Raw genomic sequence first — 15,095 nt, forward strand, 5'->3', positions numbered from 1 at the left:
GCTACTTCGCGAACGAAGCTAAAGACTTATAACTTACCTACTCCTTACTCAACCCGTCGGATTGATGCGAATGGACCAAAAAAAAAAAAAAAAAAATAAGAAAGAAAAAAGAAAAAAGATTGGAAGGGTGATGCGCACGGTTATCGAGACACCCTTGACCTTATACCTTTCTGATTTTGACCTCATTCCACTATGACTTTTAACGATAGCCACGACTATCACGTTAAATCAGTTATTCGTATATTCTTTCGTATTAATTTATTTTACTTGAAACATATCTACGATGTTAAATCGTAATATCTATTTTATAATATTTCATATAAATATTTATTATAGATAATTCCGATCGTTTCGTAGAAATAATGTATGAATTTAGCAGACATTGTTATGTGATATATTTCGTTGTTAAATTTAACATTAATTTTAAAATGTTAACTGAGCAAGTCCTGTTATTGTATCACGTAATCTAATATAATTTATATCTATCATATATTTATTCGTAATCAAATGAAACTATATATTTGTAAATTATTAAAAATATGGAAAAAAAATGGAGTCGTTTCAGAAAGACGTTTTCTCTCTCTCTCTCTCTCTCTCTCTCTCTCTCTCTCTCTCTCTCCTTCTCTCTCTTTTCTTTTTTTTCTTGTCGATCGTTAAAATATCCATAGGTAATACGTAGGAAGTTTGTACAAGGAAGGAGTTAAAGAAGCCGGTTAGAACGAGTATAGTTTGGTTTCAACTCGAAAGCTCGAAACGAAGGCGACGAATACATAGACCGTGGCAGACCCCGGGGGCTGATTGGCCCGTATTTGGTTCTAATTAAGGCACCGGCGTCGGTCATTAGCGGCCGCGAAAACGAACAACATTGTTCTGCGAACGAGACGAAAGGTAAAACGTACCGACCGAAGGCGCGCGCGGCATAAATCAACTTTCAAAGATACCTGTCGCCTTCGCTCGTTTCACGACCGTGTAAACTACCACGGTTATTCTCTCGTACTATGCATGTATGTATTCGTTTTATCGCCGTAACGAGACGATTTCTTTCTTTCTCTTTTCTTTATCTTTTTTCTCTACTTTTTTTTTTATTTCTTCTTATTTTTTATTTTCTTTTTTCTTTTTCCTGTTTTTCTTTTTCTTTTCTTTCTTTTTTTTTTCATTTTCTTTTTTTTTTTTTCCCTTCTCATACTTCCTTTCTCACGAGCATCCTCACGTAACTACGCTTTTAAGAAAGAATATTTTTCTTTTTCTCCTCGAATGCAAGTTCTATTGACATGGGGAAAAAGAAGAGAGAGAGAGAGAGAGAGAGAGAAAGAAAATGTTCGAACATTCGGAATGTTGTTTTGAAAGATTTAAATAAATGAAAGAAAAAAAGAAAAGAATAGACATTGATTATTCTACGTAATTATTTTTAAAAATAATTTATGCGATATCGAAAGCGAACGCTTTTATCTTTCTTTTTTCTTTATTTTTCTTAATTTTTTTTTTTTTTATATATATCGTTCGAAAATTTTAATCAGTATCATAATCCCTTGAAAATATAGATTTTGATCGAGAAAAAATACTTGATTGAACTAAAGCTCTGCGATCTAAGGTATTTCGCGATCCGCCATACCGAAGAAGAAGAAGAAGAAGAAGAAGAAGAAGAAGAAGAAGAGGAGGAAGATAAAAAATAAGAAGAAGAAGAAGAAGAAGAAGAAAGAAAGAAAGAAAGAAGAGGGGAAGACAGCGAGCAATGCTCGCGGACTCGCATAATTGGCGCTATGGGCGCCCGATCGGGGCAGCTTAGCATGGCTAGCTCCGTGAGGGCAACCGACGGTGGATGAAGAGATTTACAATGTTCCCGGCCGTAAAATAATCAATAAAATCTCTACAATGTAAAGAAACGGACGTGCGGCGGTGATTTAGTGTATACGCCGGGGATCCTCTCTCTCTCTCTCTCTCTCTCCCCGCTTTCTCTACTCTTTCCTCTCTTTCTTCGTATTCCATGGGCCAACCCCAGTTAGCTTCTAACATTTTTTATTGCCGAAACTTGTCTTCGCGACTACGTTTAGTTTTATTTTTCTTCGGAAAGTTCGTCGACGCTTATTGACACACGCTTTATACCATTATAATTTTTTATCTTTAAACTTTTTCAGATAATATCTTGCAAGAAAGAAAATATTTCCTTTACGATATTTATTCTTCCCCTCTTTTTTCCATTTTCCACAAACATCCACCGCCATTTTCGTAAAAACAGAAAAGGGAAGAAAAGAAAAAAAAACAAAGAAACTAATAACACACACACACACATACATATAGAGAGAGAGAGAGAGAAAGAGAAAGAAAAAAGGTTTTTAAAATTTTTCAAGATGGAAGCGAAAGCCGGTGGTTAATTACTCCTCGACTCATCAGGCCGATCTCCATTTGCGAACGTAAGTCAACCAAATGACGTTCGCCGTTGCTCTCCGTGGCACACGGAACAGAACTAAAAGGCGTGGCACTGCCCATTTCAAACGGCACGTTTCTACTCTTTACGAGGCGTTAAAGGCGCGGTGATTGATGGCCAGGGAGCAACAAATAAAGTTATGCCAATGAGATGAGAAAAAGACTAGATAGATAGATAGAAATATATAGAGGATACGTTTGAAAAGTGTATATAATTTTCTAAGATGCATTTTGTAATTTTTATTATCGAGTCTTGGGGGAGGTTGATTAAAAAAAAAAAAAAAAAAAAAAAAAAAAAAAAAAAAAAAAAAAGAAGAAAGAAAGAAAAAAAAGAAAAAGATAGAGAAAAGAAAGAGAGGAAGAGGAAGAAACGAAACAAACAAGAAAAAGAAAAAATAAAAAAATGGCCGACGATAATCTTTCGAGTTGTGATGGCTAATCAAGTCGTAGGTATCTCAATGTGTTCAGAGCTTTAGCTTTCTGACTACTCGAGAAGAAATAAGTACTATCTTATAGGGTGGTTCGAGTCCCTTCAGGGCTTTTGCAGCGGGAGCCAAGTCTGGTGACGAATTTACGAGCTCCTTACGTGGTTGCCCTCCTCGAGTCAGGCATGGCAATAAAGTACGAGGCCAGAGGATATTCGAAACAATCGAACTCTCAGGAGGAGTCAGGATCTATCTCTCTCTCTCTCTCTCTCTCTCTCTCTCTCTCTCTCTCTCTCTCTTTCTCTTTCTTTCTCTCTCTGTTTCTTTCTTTACTTTTTTCGAAAGGAAGACTCGATCAAATTTAAAATTGATTTACGAGCGATCGCCTTCGTTTCACGTTTCTCTCGATGGAAGAACCTAACTCCTTCGTTTAGACATTTTTTTTCGGAATTTATCCTGTAATGTAACGAAGCACGAAAACATAGTAGTGGGGGTGGGGCGGGGGGATCAGTAAGGTAAAAGGAAACAAAAAAAAGAGAGAGAGAGAGATATCCTTTCCCAGTGTAATAAGGAAAGAGAGGGGGAGAGGGAGAGAGAAAAAAGAAGGATAACAAAAAAATGAAGTGCAAAAAAAGGAAGAAAAGAGTCTTGCTCGTTTAACGCGAGAGACGAAGTCGAGGACGTTCAGCGTCGTCGCCTGATTGGCTCGCTCATTAGTCGTCAATTAAACAACATGGCGCCTGCACTTCTTCTTGCAGTTCTACTTCCAATACGGTGGCGCTAGTTGTCGGAATGCACCAAACTCGCATGCATATATGCGATATATAACTCTATGTATATGCGATATTATCTATGTATATATAATATGTATGTGTATGTATGTTTGTTGACAACAATTGTATACAAATGTATACAATTGGACAACAAATGTATACAACAATTTCATATGATTACAATTAATTTTTTCTTTTTCTTTTTTTTTTCTTTTTCTTTTTTTCTTCTTCTCTAAACTAACATTGATTATTAAATGATATCGATTTATTCTATCATTATATCATTCTATATATTTTCGTTGAACGTAGGATTCTTAAAAGTTGACGTTGCCTGCTTGTAGAGGGGATTGTTACCCTGAAATGAATTTTATTTTAACATAAGTTTGTTTGTTTGTATATGCAAAACAACGAACAATAAATAAATAAATAAATAAATAAATAATAATAAAGTGTGATATGAAATAGCTTTACCAACCTGAAATGAAATTCATTAACGTAAGTTTGTTTGAACAAAAAATTGTAATAATAATAATAATAATAATAAAAAAAATAATAATAATAATAAAATAAAAATCGCTTACTCGATCCCATCTGGCCAATAAACATTCTTTTTGAAATTTTTCGTATTCTCTCTTATCGTGAATCATAGTATATATCTTCCATATTAAAATAATCAATAAGCCTAGAAATATCGTACCCATTACGACGCCCAATGTAACGCCTACGAAAACAATTATTGTATACGTTATTTTCTCCTTTTATAATAATTCTTTCAATAGGTTTGAAAAAACAATAAATTACCTAATACGTTGATTGGTACTGGACATTCTCTCTCCCTTTGCACCAAAATTTTTATCACGTTATCTTTTCCTACGTACGTGTATTTGAAAAGAAAGAAACAATCTTGATCACCGTCGGTACGACAAAAGTGAGCATCCGATTTATAATCATTTTCAGGATCTTCTCTTACAATGTCTACCTGCGAAAAGAAAAAAAAAAAAAAAAGAAAAGAAGCAACTTGAAAAATTGTCAAAAGGACACGATTCTATTTTTCTTTCTTTTCTTTTTTTTTTTTTTTGTTTCTCTAATTAATTAAATAATTATTTAAATACGTAAAATAAAAGAGAAACAAAAAAAAAATAGTAACAACTTACTGTACCACATCTAATTAGCATGATCTACGAACATTTATTTATATCTTATAATTATAAACCTACATATTATATATATATATATATATATATTCTTTTTTCTTTTTTATATATACACATATACATAAAAAAAAAAAGATTGAAGAATAATAATTTGTAATTAATGAAACTACTTACAATGTCGATTCGATATAAACAATCGCAAGTTCCATTTTTTGCCAATGGACCAAGTCCATAAGCCATACATTCGACGCAATCTTTCAATTCCTCACATCTCTGACCGGGACAATTCTGTATAAAATCGTTTCGATTATTAACTTGTAAAAATTCCAAGAGAAAATCCGTCGCACGCGTGAGAGTAGGGTAGCTTGGAATTCGAGAGGCGGATAATTATCGAATAACCGACAACGTTCGCCTTACCTACCGACGTAATTAGTCGTAAAAAAGTGAGACGATTAATTCGCCGACTTTACGACGATCGTCGGAGGTTGAGCGGAGGCACGTTGGTGTCTTGCAAAAAAAAAAGAAAGAGAGAAAAAAGGAAGAGAAAAAAAAAATATTACAGATGCGAATTATCTTGGTGAAGTGGAAGCTTTGCGATAAGAAAAAAGAAGAGAAAGAAGAAGAAGACGAAGAAAAAAAAGAAGAAGAAGAAGAAGAAGAAGAAGAAGATGTTGAACAGGCATGTCAATTAAACGAAAATGAAACTAATATGAGAACTGTGTAATTAGCAATGCGCATATTCTTTTTTTCTCTCTCTTTTTTTCATAATAACGTTTTACAAAATATTTTAAATGATCCAATTAAATACTTGCTCATAGAGAATCCTTGTCAAATTTTAAATGTTCGTCGAAACACGTGGCTACGTTTCTCTTTTTTTTCTGTCTTTTTTTTTTCTTTTTTTTTTTTGAATTTAAAGAAACATTTTATAAAATAAAATTACATTGACATGCCTGATAAATGTAGAAAAGAGAAAGAAAATCGTTCTGTCTCTCTCTCTCTCTCTCTCTCTCGTTCTCTTTCTTTATGTTTCTCTCACCGGACACTCCTCGCAAAAATCCCCAGAATATCGAATCTTATCCTTCTCGTGACAGTGGCATTTTCCACAGATGCAGTCGCCGCGGCCACTGCAAATCGTCAAGCTTTCCTCGGCATTATCCCTCGAGGGAGGAATACACGTGCTGTTGGTCTCTTTGCAATCACAGGTTTCGCCGCTAAAACCTGGCCGGCAATTGCACTTACCGCATTCGCACTTACCGTGTTTGCCGCAGACCTTAAAAGCATCGAAGTGGAAAAAAGGAAAAAAGACATTAGTAGGTATCACGATGATGCATTACGTAGGAAGAAAAAAAGAAAAAAACAAAAAGAAAATCTGGTAAAAGTAGTAAAAGTATTTTTTCTTTACTATGGTCTCCTACGTTAAGGCCATAGTAATTTGTTTGATATCTATCAAAAATGCATGATATCTTTTCGTATATATATATATATATATATATATATATATATATATACGTATGTGTATAATTAATTTTTATAATGAACAATTAAATTCTTTTGAAATGTAAATATACGTATATAAATTTTCTTCGTTCAAGTCACACATTTTTGCCTGTAAATAATAATTCGAAGAAATTATCGAAATAGGCGTATCATTCGTATATTAAATTCGATATTAATAATAATAAATATTTTAAATACTTTGTTTTTTATTTTTTTTTTTTGTGTATATTTTTAATATTTGAAAAATTTCATCGAGAATCTTATTCGATTCTGAGAGTGGGCGTATAATAAAAGAACACAAATGTCACATTTATTTCAAAGGATATAACGATATCCTTCGTTATAAATAATATCGAAATAAAACGACAATTAGCTAACTCACCTCATCTCCGCTTCGTTTGCAAGAGAAGTTATCGCATTCGCAGTACTTCCCATAAAAGACTTCCTGCGGGTTCTGGCGTTTCGCACAATTGCATACACCACATTTGCAAGTTCCGTGACCGCTGCAAATCTCGGTACTCGTGTTGCTTGCCTTGCAATCTTCCGTTAAGTTCTGACTAACCGAACCGAACTCATGTCCCTCGCATTCGCATTGTTTACCGTAAAAACCTTCGTTGCAAAAGCACGTACCGCAAGTCAACGTGCCTCTTTCTTTGCATCCCGATGAATTCAACTGGTAGAAATTGGTTATCTTTTTGATTAGATTATAATACGCATCTATCTGTATTTTGTTTTTATCTAAATTTTTTACTCTATGTATATGTAAATTAATCTACATATGATATATATATATATATATATATATATATATTTATCAGCGATAAAAGAAGTTTGAAGTGTCGTATATATTTTTTTTCTCTTCTACCATATAAATATACCAACATAGATAAATATTTAATAGATACGAATATACTCATATTTATATATTTATATAAATTAAGATACATACCTCAATATTTTCTTTCCTTTCGCAAGGACAATCACAAATAATTTCTATTTCGACGATCAAACGCTCGTTTATTCCTCGTGGCTTTATTTGCAATAATTCTTGCCGTTCAAGAGGACTCGTCGGGCACTCATATGCCTTAAATAATCAAAATTAAAAATGATTCATAAGAAAGAAAACAGATAAATGAATTTTTCATATTATCTTTACCTTAAGAACTATCTCGAATTCGATTACGTTACCCACACGTAATCCATCGCATTCGTTTCTTTCCATTAATTTTTCGGTTGCATTCAAACATCGCGAATAGTATTTAACGTCGATGAAGCTCGATTTATTATCCATCATCGACACGGAACTCACTAATTGCTAAATGAATCGATGAAGTCATTTAATGATATCTCTCACTTTTTTTTCTCTTTTTTATTGTACAGATATTATTAAATATTATTACGCTATTCTCGTAATTCAATGTAACGAAATTATAATACCATTGATCATAACCTTTTCCGATGAACTTTCTGATAAGAAGAAAAAAATAAAAAAAGAAAAAAGAAAATAAAGAAAAAAAGAAAAGAGATTAAAGTTATTTTGTCATGTGACATTATATCGATTAAATTACACGTAATCGATCTCTTGAAAAATGTTCGAAAACGAAATAAATAAAATTTTATATTTAACATGCATGTAGATATCTTTGAAACTATAATATCGAATAATAACCGATTAGTTTTACAAGAAAAAAGATAAAGAAAAAACATAAGAAAGAACGAATGTAAATCAATGGAATAATATTTGATATATTGATTGGATAATCCTTTAATTGCTATTTCATTCGTTTATTAGCGATTCGAATTACATTGAAATTTTCTCGAGAATATTTCTCCTCGAAAAAGGATCAATAAAAAACCTCAAAAAAAAAAAAAAAAAATAGCGCAGTTATGAAAGGTTAAAGAAGGGGAAAAAAAAAAGAAAAAAGAAAAGTAAAAGAATAATTGCAAAAATACCTCATATTGTCTGCTGATAAGGGCAACGATATTTTGACCGTTGCCCTCCATCGTATCGATGGACGATCCACTGATGATTTTACTTAAATGTTGATAAATCCTATAAATCTGAGTGCGTTTCTTTTTCGGCAAGGCAAATATAATATTAATATTATGCTCTCGTGATTTTTTATGGATCTGTTCAAAAAAAAAACAAAAAAAAAAAAATCGATTGAATTTATACATTGAAATGGATTTTCAAACGATCGGATTAATCGTGTGCGATTAGGATGATTAAAAAAAAAAAAAAAAAAAAAAAAAAAATTACTAACTAGTAAGTACCTAATTCAATTGGTATTTCATTAGAAAAAACGATCTCGTGGATCGTTAATCGTATCTCTTTTAATTGTAAATCTCTTTTACATAATCTCTTACGAGTTTAAATTGGCATACCTGAGCAATGGACGGATAATCTTGAAGAGACGAATAACTATAATATCCCTCTTCGTCCAAATGACATTGACAATCGTTTGGTTCGACTATACCGGCCAACTAAAAATATCCTTGGGTATCGATTAATATTGAATACCATTGTACCGATCGTTAAATCGATAAATCATCGTTTTATTATAAATAAAATTAAACCTACTTTTCCGTCTCCTGCTATGTGATAACTCGCGTCCGTCGAAAGAACGAGCAAATGTCGAGCCTTCTCACGCCATCCAATTTCATTGGTACAAACTATTGCCTGCATCAAAGCATCTAAACTACCCTCGGGAAAGTCGATATTTGCGGAGACCGGTATTTCCTTCACTTTGTCCTGAAAAACAATATTTATATTTATTATCGAATATTTATCTATTATCGTAGTAATTCGTTAACGTTTTATTAATAGCGATATCATCGAACATTTATTTCATTTACTTTTAGTATCGTTTAGATGCAATATAAAAAATTTAATCTAAGAAATAAGTAAAAAATAATCTCACATACCTGCTTATAATTATTTACTTTTCTTTTTTTTTTTTTTTTCTTTTTTCTTTTTTCTTTTTTCTTTTTTCTTTTATAAAGTTAAATTTTACCTTGAAAAGTGTTACATTGTCTGTAAGAGACAACTGATGTTTGAATCCATACGCAGGTGCACATTTCGATTTAGGGTAACAGGGATTTTTCAACCTTAAATGCAAATATATAATAATTTTTACGATAGGTCTGATTTAAAAATAAACAAAGAAAAAAAAAAAAGAAAAGGAAAAAAAAGAAAAGAAAAAGAAGTAGAAAAGTGATAACAATTACCATGTTGGGTGTGTATTACTCATCGGTAGGACAACTTTGTCGATGAAACTTCCAAAACCAAGACGAAAATTCGACGTTAATTTCCACATAGCTTCCTCTAATTTCAATGCCAATTCAGACAATTTCTCTTTGTATTTTTTCATTGTGGCAGATAAATCCATAAGATAATAAAGATCAACGGGATAATCCTCTGCTTGGGTATATTTCAATATAATTCGATATTCCTCGTCTTCGAATTAATTATAAATATTCATGATTAATCGATTTGTCATCAATTAGTAAAAAGAAAAGAAACAAAGAAAAAAAAAAGAAAAATCTCTTTGAAACGATTGAATTAGAATGTAATTAGAACGTATAGAGAAAGCGAGAGAGAGAGAGAGAGACATTATTTTTACCTTTTCTCAAACGTAATTTTATTCGTTGCGGTTGTATCTGAACCGGATTTTCTCCTTTCGAAGATGACAACGGACGATTTTCCAAAATAGTCATCGTACTTTTGATATCAATCACGTCGGAATTTTTACACCATAAATTACCTTCCCTTTGAAATTTATCTCTTGTTACGCAACGTACTATTTGTCCGTTCATTCCGAAAGCCTTTGTAAAGACAAAATCATTTTGGAAATGTACATAATAATTTAACAATTTTATCCTAAATACTTGGATAAATACAAAATGTGTATATATATTTATATTTTCTTTTTTTTTTTTTTCTATTTTTTTTTTTTTTTCTATCAGATATTTTGTATTAGATAAAAATCTATGAAGCAGATATGTATATACATTTTTTCTTACATTTGTCGAACACCAAACACAATTTGACGTTTGCAAACATTTCCCGCATGTCTCTTGTAAGGCACAGAGACTATCTGGATCCTTTTTCTGTTCGGCTGACACTAATATAACGATGATAGGAAGAAGAAAAAATAAAAGAAAAAGATAATACACGTTTTGTACAGGGAAGACGATTGCAACGTCTAAACGACTCATAATCGTTTTAGTTAGCAACGTTTTATTCGCATCGGCGAAAACTATTCCGAGGCCGTTGAAAAAACTTTCACATACGGCTAATGACTAACGAGCTAAAAGGAAGGATACTGCGGTATTTCACGGAAATGATACCGCGATAAAACGATCAGCGTGTGTCATTAAATAAGTATTTTCAAGTGCGATTTGTCTCTTTCTTATTTTCTCACTCTCTCTCTGTCTCTCTCTCTCTAAATAAATAAAATATAAAGAATCTCATCACTTGTGGATGATAAAAATTTTTAAATTGAAAAAAATAAAACAAAGAAAAGAAACAAAAATTTCATCTCATCGTTTATTCTTTCTATTTATGAATCATTTGACGTTTTCTTTCGAGATAATCAAAATTGAGACTGTACGTCGGCATCGATTATTTTATATTATCATTATTTTCTCTCTCTCTCTCTCTCTCTCTCTCTCTTTCTATACATTTATTAAGACTTCTGTAAACGATCGTAATTTTATTAAATATCTTCTTCTTCGTTTTATTATAAATAATTTATATCAAAAAAAAAAAAAAAAAAAAAAAAAAAAAAAAAAACAAACAAACAAACAAACAAAATACAAAAGTTTCTTTTCCGACGAAATCAAAATCGAAATCAATTCAGTCGTTAATTAGACAGAAGGCTCATTTTTTTCTTATATCTTTGACAATATCTGCCAGTATATCTTCCATCTTGATCCTCCTGACAGTTACATTCCCCGCAAACGCATTCTCCATGACCATTACAAAGTCCATCGTTATTTTCTGGATCTATGCAACTAGCAGTGGACGTGCTGCAATCGCAGCCAGTACCGGTCCATCCTGGTGAGCAATGACAGGTACCGCATGAACAAATCCCATGACCATTGCACAGCTACGAAAAGTTCGTTTAAATACGATTGATAAAGAAAACGTGTTAAATGTATTTATAGATAAAATTAATCGGAATAAGGCAAACTTTGAGATACGTTTTATATTAAAAAATATTCTATTTATGATTTTATTTTCTATAAATTGTCGCACATAAGCAGGAAAGAAAAAAAAAGAAACGAAACGCATAAGAAACGTCGTAATTGTACAAATTGGTATCGTGAAAAGGGGAGAAAAAAAAAGAAAGGAAGAGAAAAAAAATAAACAAATAAATAACGTTCGGAAGAAATGTGAAACGATGAAATTTATTCGATAAAAGGAAATATCTTGTTCGATTAGATGAAAAGAAAAAAAGAAAGAAATAAAGGAAGTGAGAAGGAAATAAAAAAATAAAAAAGTAAGAATAAAAAAAAAAAAAAGCAAAAGTAAAAAGAACAGAAAGGAACGAAAATGAATATTTACCCGTGAATTAACGCGCTCGCACGAAAAATTGTCGCACTCGCAATATTTCCCATAAATCCTTTCCGTTGGATTGGTCCGATAAAAACACTCGCAAAAACCACAAATGCACTGGCCACGGTCGTTACACACTTTTGCGGTCGCATTGTCGGCTCTACAATCGTCTATGGCGTTCGACAATTTCTTTGGTGAGTGGCGTGCCGTACATGGATCATCCTGTGCCCAACAATAGAACAGAATCAATAAAAATATCTTTGACGATAGCAACAACTTCCGCAACATTTTCACGCGAAATCACGAATGCCGGGACGCGAACGCTTTTTAAGAAAAAGAGATTAAAAAAGAAAAAGAAAAAAAAAAGAAAAAGAAAGAGAGAAAGAGAAGAAAAAAAGAAAGTGAGAGAGAGAGAGAGAGAGAGAGAGAGAGAAATCTCCGAATCGTAATGGACAAACTCGTGGAAGCTGAGAAGATATTATTCTCGTTTTAAAATAGTACTTTAATCGTTGAAAAATTCTGAACTCTTTGATAAGCACGTCGATTGATAAACATCCTACGTCAGAATCGCTTTTATTCCGACGCGAATGTCGGAATTACCAGCAAGAAAATGTTCTTTTTTCATTTTTTTTTTTTTTTTCTTTTTCTGTTCATTTTCTTCTTCTCAAAGTTCGTTATTTCTACAATCCTTCTAGCGATGATAATTCATATTCGTCGCTTTATATACGTACGTTAGGAAAAGAAGAAAGGAATCTTTAGAAATAATTTCCACTTTCGTTCTTTACAGTCTTATGCATTCATATAATATAATATTACTATTGTAGAAAAAATTTTGTATTGTAATATATTTTTGTTTCTTTTTTTTTTGTTTTGTTTTGTTTTGTTCTGTTCTTTTTTCTTATGTTCTTTAAAGCAGATGCTCCACATTCAAAAATCAAATTTCAAAATTTATTTAAACCTTAAATGAGATACGTAGGGCGTCATCTTCCATATATCTGTGTAACTTAAATTAACGGTAATATAGAAATCTTCTTTATCGAAGGAGTATAATTACGTGTGCGTATGAAATTCTTATCGTTAGATGGCGGTAAAAAAGAGACTGTTCATAAGTTCATCTAATATGAATAGTTCATTCAATTGCCGAACACAGTAAGAACCGCATTGGCGACTGTCTCTTCGCTAGGAGATTTCGTGATAATAGGTAAGTCGAATAAAATACTCTCGTCCGAAATGTATTTCTAAATTGAAAAGAGGTAAAAAGGAAACAAGAAAGAAACCGACTGTATCGATAATGTACATTCGTGTTTCATAAATTATCACTACCCTACGAGAATCATTGATTCGAGGGAAGATCGTACAAAAAGACATTATATAATCGAAGCTCTCGAAGAAAATTACAAAAGTTTGAATTATTAATGAGTAGGTTTCGAAAGAAAAAAGAAGAGAAAAAAAAAACCTTATTCCGGCCAATCGCTTTCCCCATTAAATTCTATAAATAATTACAAGTCTCGTAGAAAAGGCGAACAAAAAAAGAAAGACGAAATTTCGTTACAAAAAACGAACATTCAAATTTTACTTACGTATCCGTACATAACCTTGTAAGCACTACAATGTGATTTTTTCTTATTTAACATAATCACGTAACATCGACTATGATCTAATGTTAAATATTATACAATCCTATTCTTTGCCACGGTATAATAGATCTCGTATATTTATAAATACGATAAACTTATTTATTTTTTAAGGTTAGATCTCCCGGTGAAACGTACTCGCACGTATCTACAACATCCAATAGTTATCGACGTACCAATTCTTTTTTTTTTTTTTTCTCTGCCAACTTAACCTCATTTTCGCCTACCATAACTTACAATTGAATTTCTACATGTTCGAATGCACTTTATTGATTCCTCGTTATAGCCAATGGACGTTCTATTAATAATTTATACGTGACATTATGCGACAGAATATACATTTGAAAACAAAGGGAACGATTTAAATGGAAATACGTGGGATGGTTCGATCGATTTTTCATAAAATGTTATAAAAAAAAAAAAAAAAAAAAAAAAAGAAACAAAAAATTTGTTTCCTTTCTTCCTTCCCCTCCCCGTCCCCGTCATTTCACTTCAGACGTGATTACCGATGAAATAAATAATAGAGGTCGTCGTAAGGAGCGCGGTAAATTCAAAAGCGCATTTTTCATACCGTTATATCGTAAATATTTCATCGGTCAACGGGAATATATAATTTACTTAGATACGTATATTCATATTTAACAATCTTTAAATAGACCGGGAAAGCTTTTTGAAATTATCGCGTTATGTAATTTTGATGATTGTTACCGAATTACATATCTCAAAGCACGTGGTTAGATATTTTGATTCGATGTTTATATATACATACATCTATGTATATATATATATGTATATATGTATGTACGATGTTATAATTACCGTTAAAGATAGATTCGTTATATCGTTTTTACAATTTTATCGATTTTTCTTTCCTTTTTTTCTTCTTTTTAATTTATTTTTTATCACTCTTCAACAATTAAAAATTACTTTCACCTTTTTAATAATTATCATTGATTGATCTCTCGTAATTTTTTCTTTTCTTTTTTATTTTTTTTTTTTTTTTTTTTCTTTTCCTTTTATCTTTTCTCAAAGAATTTCTTATCATCGATTTTATCGTATATGAATAAAACTCGAGAAGTAAGATAATTTTTGGCATTTACTACATGGCTCATAGATATATCAAAATACGTTATTATTTTAAACGTAGACGGCGCCAGGATTATCTATATTTATTAATGTAACGAAGAAGCTAACGAAAATATCTAGTAAAGAAAATTTGACTATTGGAAAAAATAAAAGTGTAGAAATAAATCTTGAATCGATCGATCGTTCCTTGCTCCAATAATTATATCGTTATTAATTGAAAAGGCAACAAATTTCTGTGCAAGTACGTCAATGGTGAAATAGGTCAATTGCAATTTTATCGTCTTTAATAAATGAATAATCATATTTTATGACGCAAAAGAATTTTTTTTCTTTCTCTTTTTTTTTTTTTTTTTTTTTTTTTTTTTTTTTTTTTTTTTTTTTTTTTTTTTTTCCTTAATCATTTACGCGCATACATTTATATATTTGTACTTTGCTCCTAGCTTTAATGTTTCTAGAAACATTTGTGTAAGGAGAATTTTTACCAAAAAAAGAAAGAAAGAAAAAAAAAAGAAGTAAAACTTACATCGTAAATAAAAGTAAAA

At 31.5% G+C, this 15,095-nt stretch overlaps 2 protein-coding genes and 1 long non-coding RNA gene across 6 annotated transcripts; 1 reads left to right on the forward strand and 2 right to left on the reverse strand.

Annotated features, from left to right (window-relative positions):
* Positions 1-3,847: 3,847 nt before the first annotated feature.
* Positions 3,848-12,531, reverse strand: LOC124949220 (integrin beta pat-3-like). 4 transcript variants are annotated; one of them, XM_047493962.1, is made up of 16 exons: positions 11,843-12,531; positions 10,297-11,384; positions 9,897-10,098; positions 9,502-9,730; positions 9,288-9,381; positions 8,855-9,025; positions 8,659-8,757; positions 8,227-8,403; positions 7,430-7,588; positions 7,223-7,357; positions 6,656-6,946; positions 5,813-6,046; positions 4,951-5,064; positions 4,424-4,601; positions 4,204-4,343; positions 3,848-3,977 (listed from the first exon to the last, which is right to left on the reverse strand). In XM_047493962.1, exons 2-16 carry the CDS (start codon positions 10,489-10,491, stop codon positions 3,909-3,911), a joined length of 2,487 nt encoding a protein of 828 aa, XP_047349918.1. In that variant the 5' UTR covers positions 10,492-11,384; positions 11,843-12,531; the 3' UTR covers positions 3,848-3,908. The 4 variants fall into 4 exon arrangements, 3 of the variants coding, with proteins under 3 accessions (XP_047349918.1, XP_047349919.1, XP_047349920.1); XM_047493963.1 differs by lacking the exon at positions 8,227-8,403 and having other exon boundaries at positions 11,843-12,530; XM_047493964.1 differs by lacking the exons at positions 8,227-8,403; positions 8,659-8,757 and having other exon boundaries at positions 11,843-12,529.
* On the reverse strand, positions 11,139-12,121 carry LOC124949379 (integrin beta-PS-like). The gene is made up of 2 exons (XM_047494372.1): positions 11,843-12,121; positions 11,139-11,384 (listed from the first exon to the last, which is right to left on the reverse strand). The coding sequence occupies exons 1-2, from the start codon at positions 12,119-12,121 to the stop codon at positions 11,139-11,141; spliced, it is 525 nt and encodes a 174-aa protein (XP_047350328.1).
* Positions 12,532-12,862: 331 nt separating the features above from the next.
* LOC124949232 lies at positions 12,863-15,095 on the forward strand. The gene is made up of 2 exons (XR_007101002.1): positions 12,863-13,034; positions 14,994-15,095. It is a non-coding gene; the product is annotated as an uncharacterized LOC124949232 (long non-coding RNA).

This window comes from Vespa velutina, chromosome 5 (genome assembly GCF_912470025.1).
Source record: "Vespa velutina chromosome 5, iVesVel2.1, whole genome shotgun sequence".
NCBI classification, from domain to species: domain Eukaryota; kingdom Metazoa; phylum Arthropoda; class Insecta; order Hymenoptera; family Vespidae; genus Vespa; species Vespa velutina.

Excerpts from the sequence above, each read along its gene's own strand:
- LOC124949220 (XM_047493962.1), bottom strand. The coding sequence starts at position 10,491 with ATGAGTCGTTTAGACGTTGCAATCGTCTTCCCTGTACAAAACGTGTAT. Across the intron at positions 8,404-8,658 it reads ATTATCCGTCCATTGCTCAG|ATCCATAAAAAATCACGAGA; the intron begins GTATGCCAATTT and ends TTTTTTGAACAG. Across the intron at positions 7,589-8,226 it reads TTATCAGCAGACAATATGAG|CAATTAGTGAGTTCCGTGTC; the intron begins GTATTTTTGCAA and ends CGATTCATTTAG.
- LOC124949379 (XM_047494372.1), bottom strand. The coding sequence starts at position 12,121 with ATGTTGCGGAAGTTGTTGCTATCGTCAAAGATATTTTTATTGATTCTG. Across the intron at positions 11,385-11,842 it reads GCGAGCGCGTTAATTCACGG|CTGTGCAATGGTCATGGGAT; the intron begins GTAAATATTCAT and ends AACTTTTCGTAG.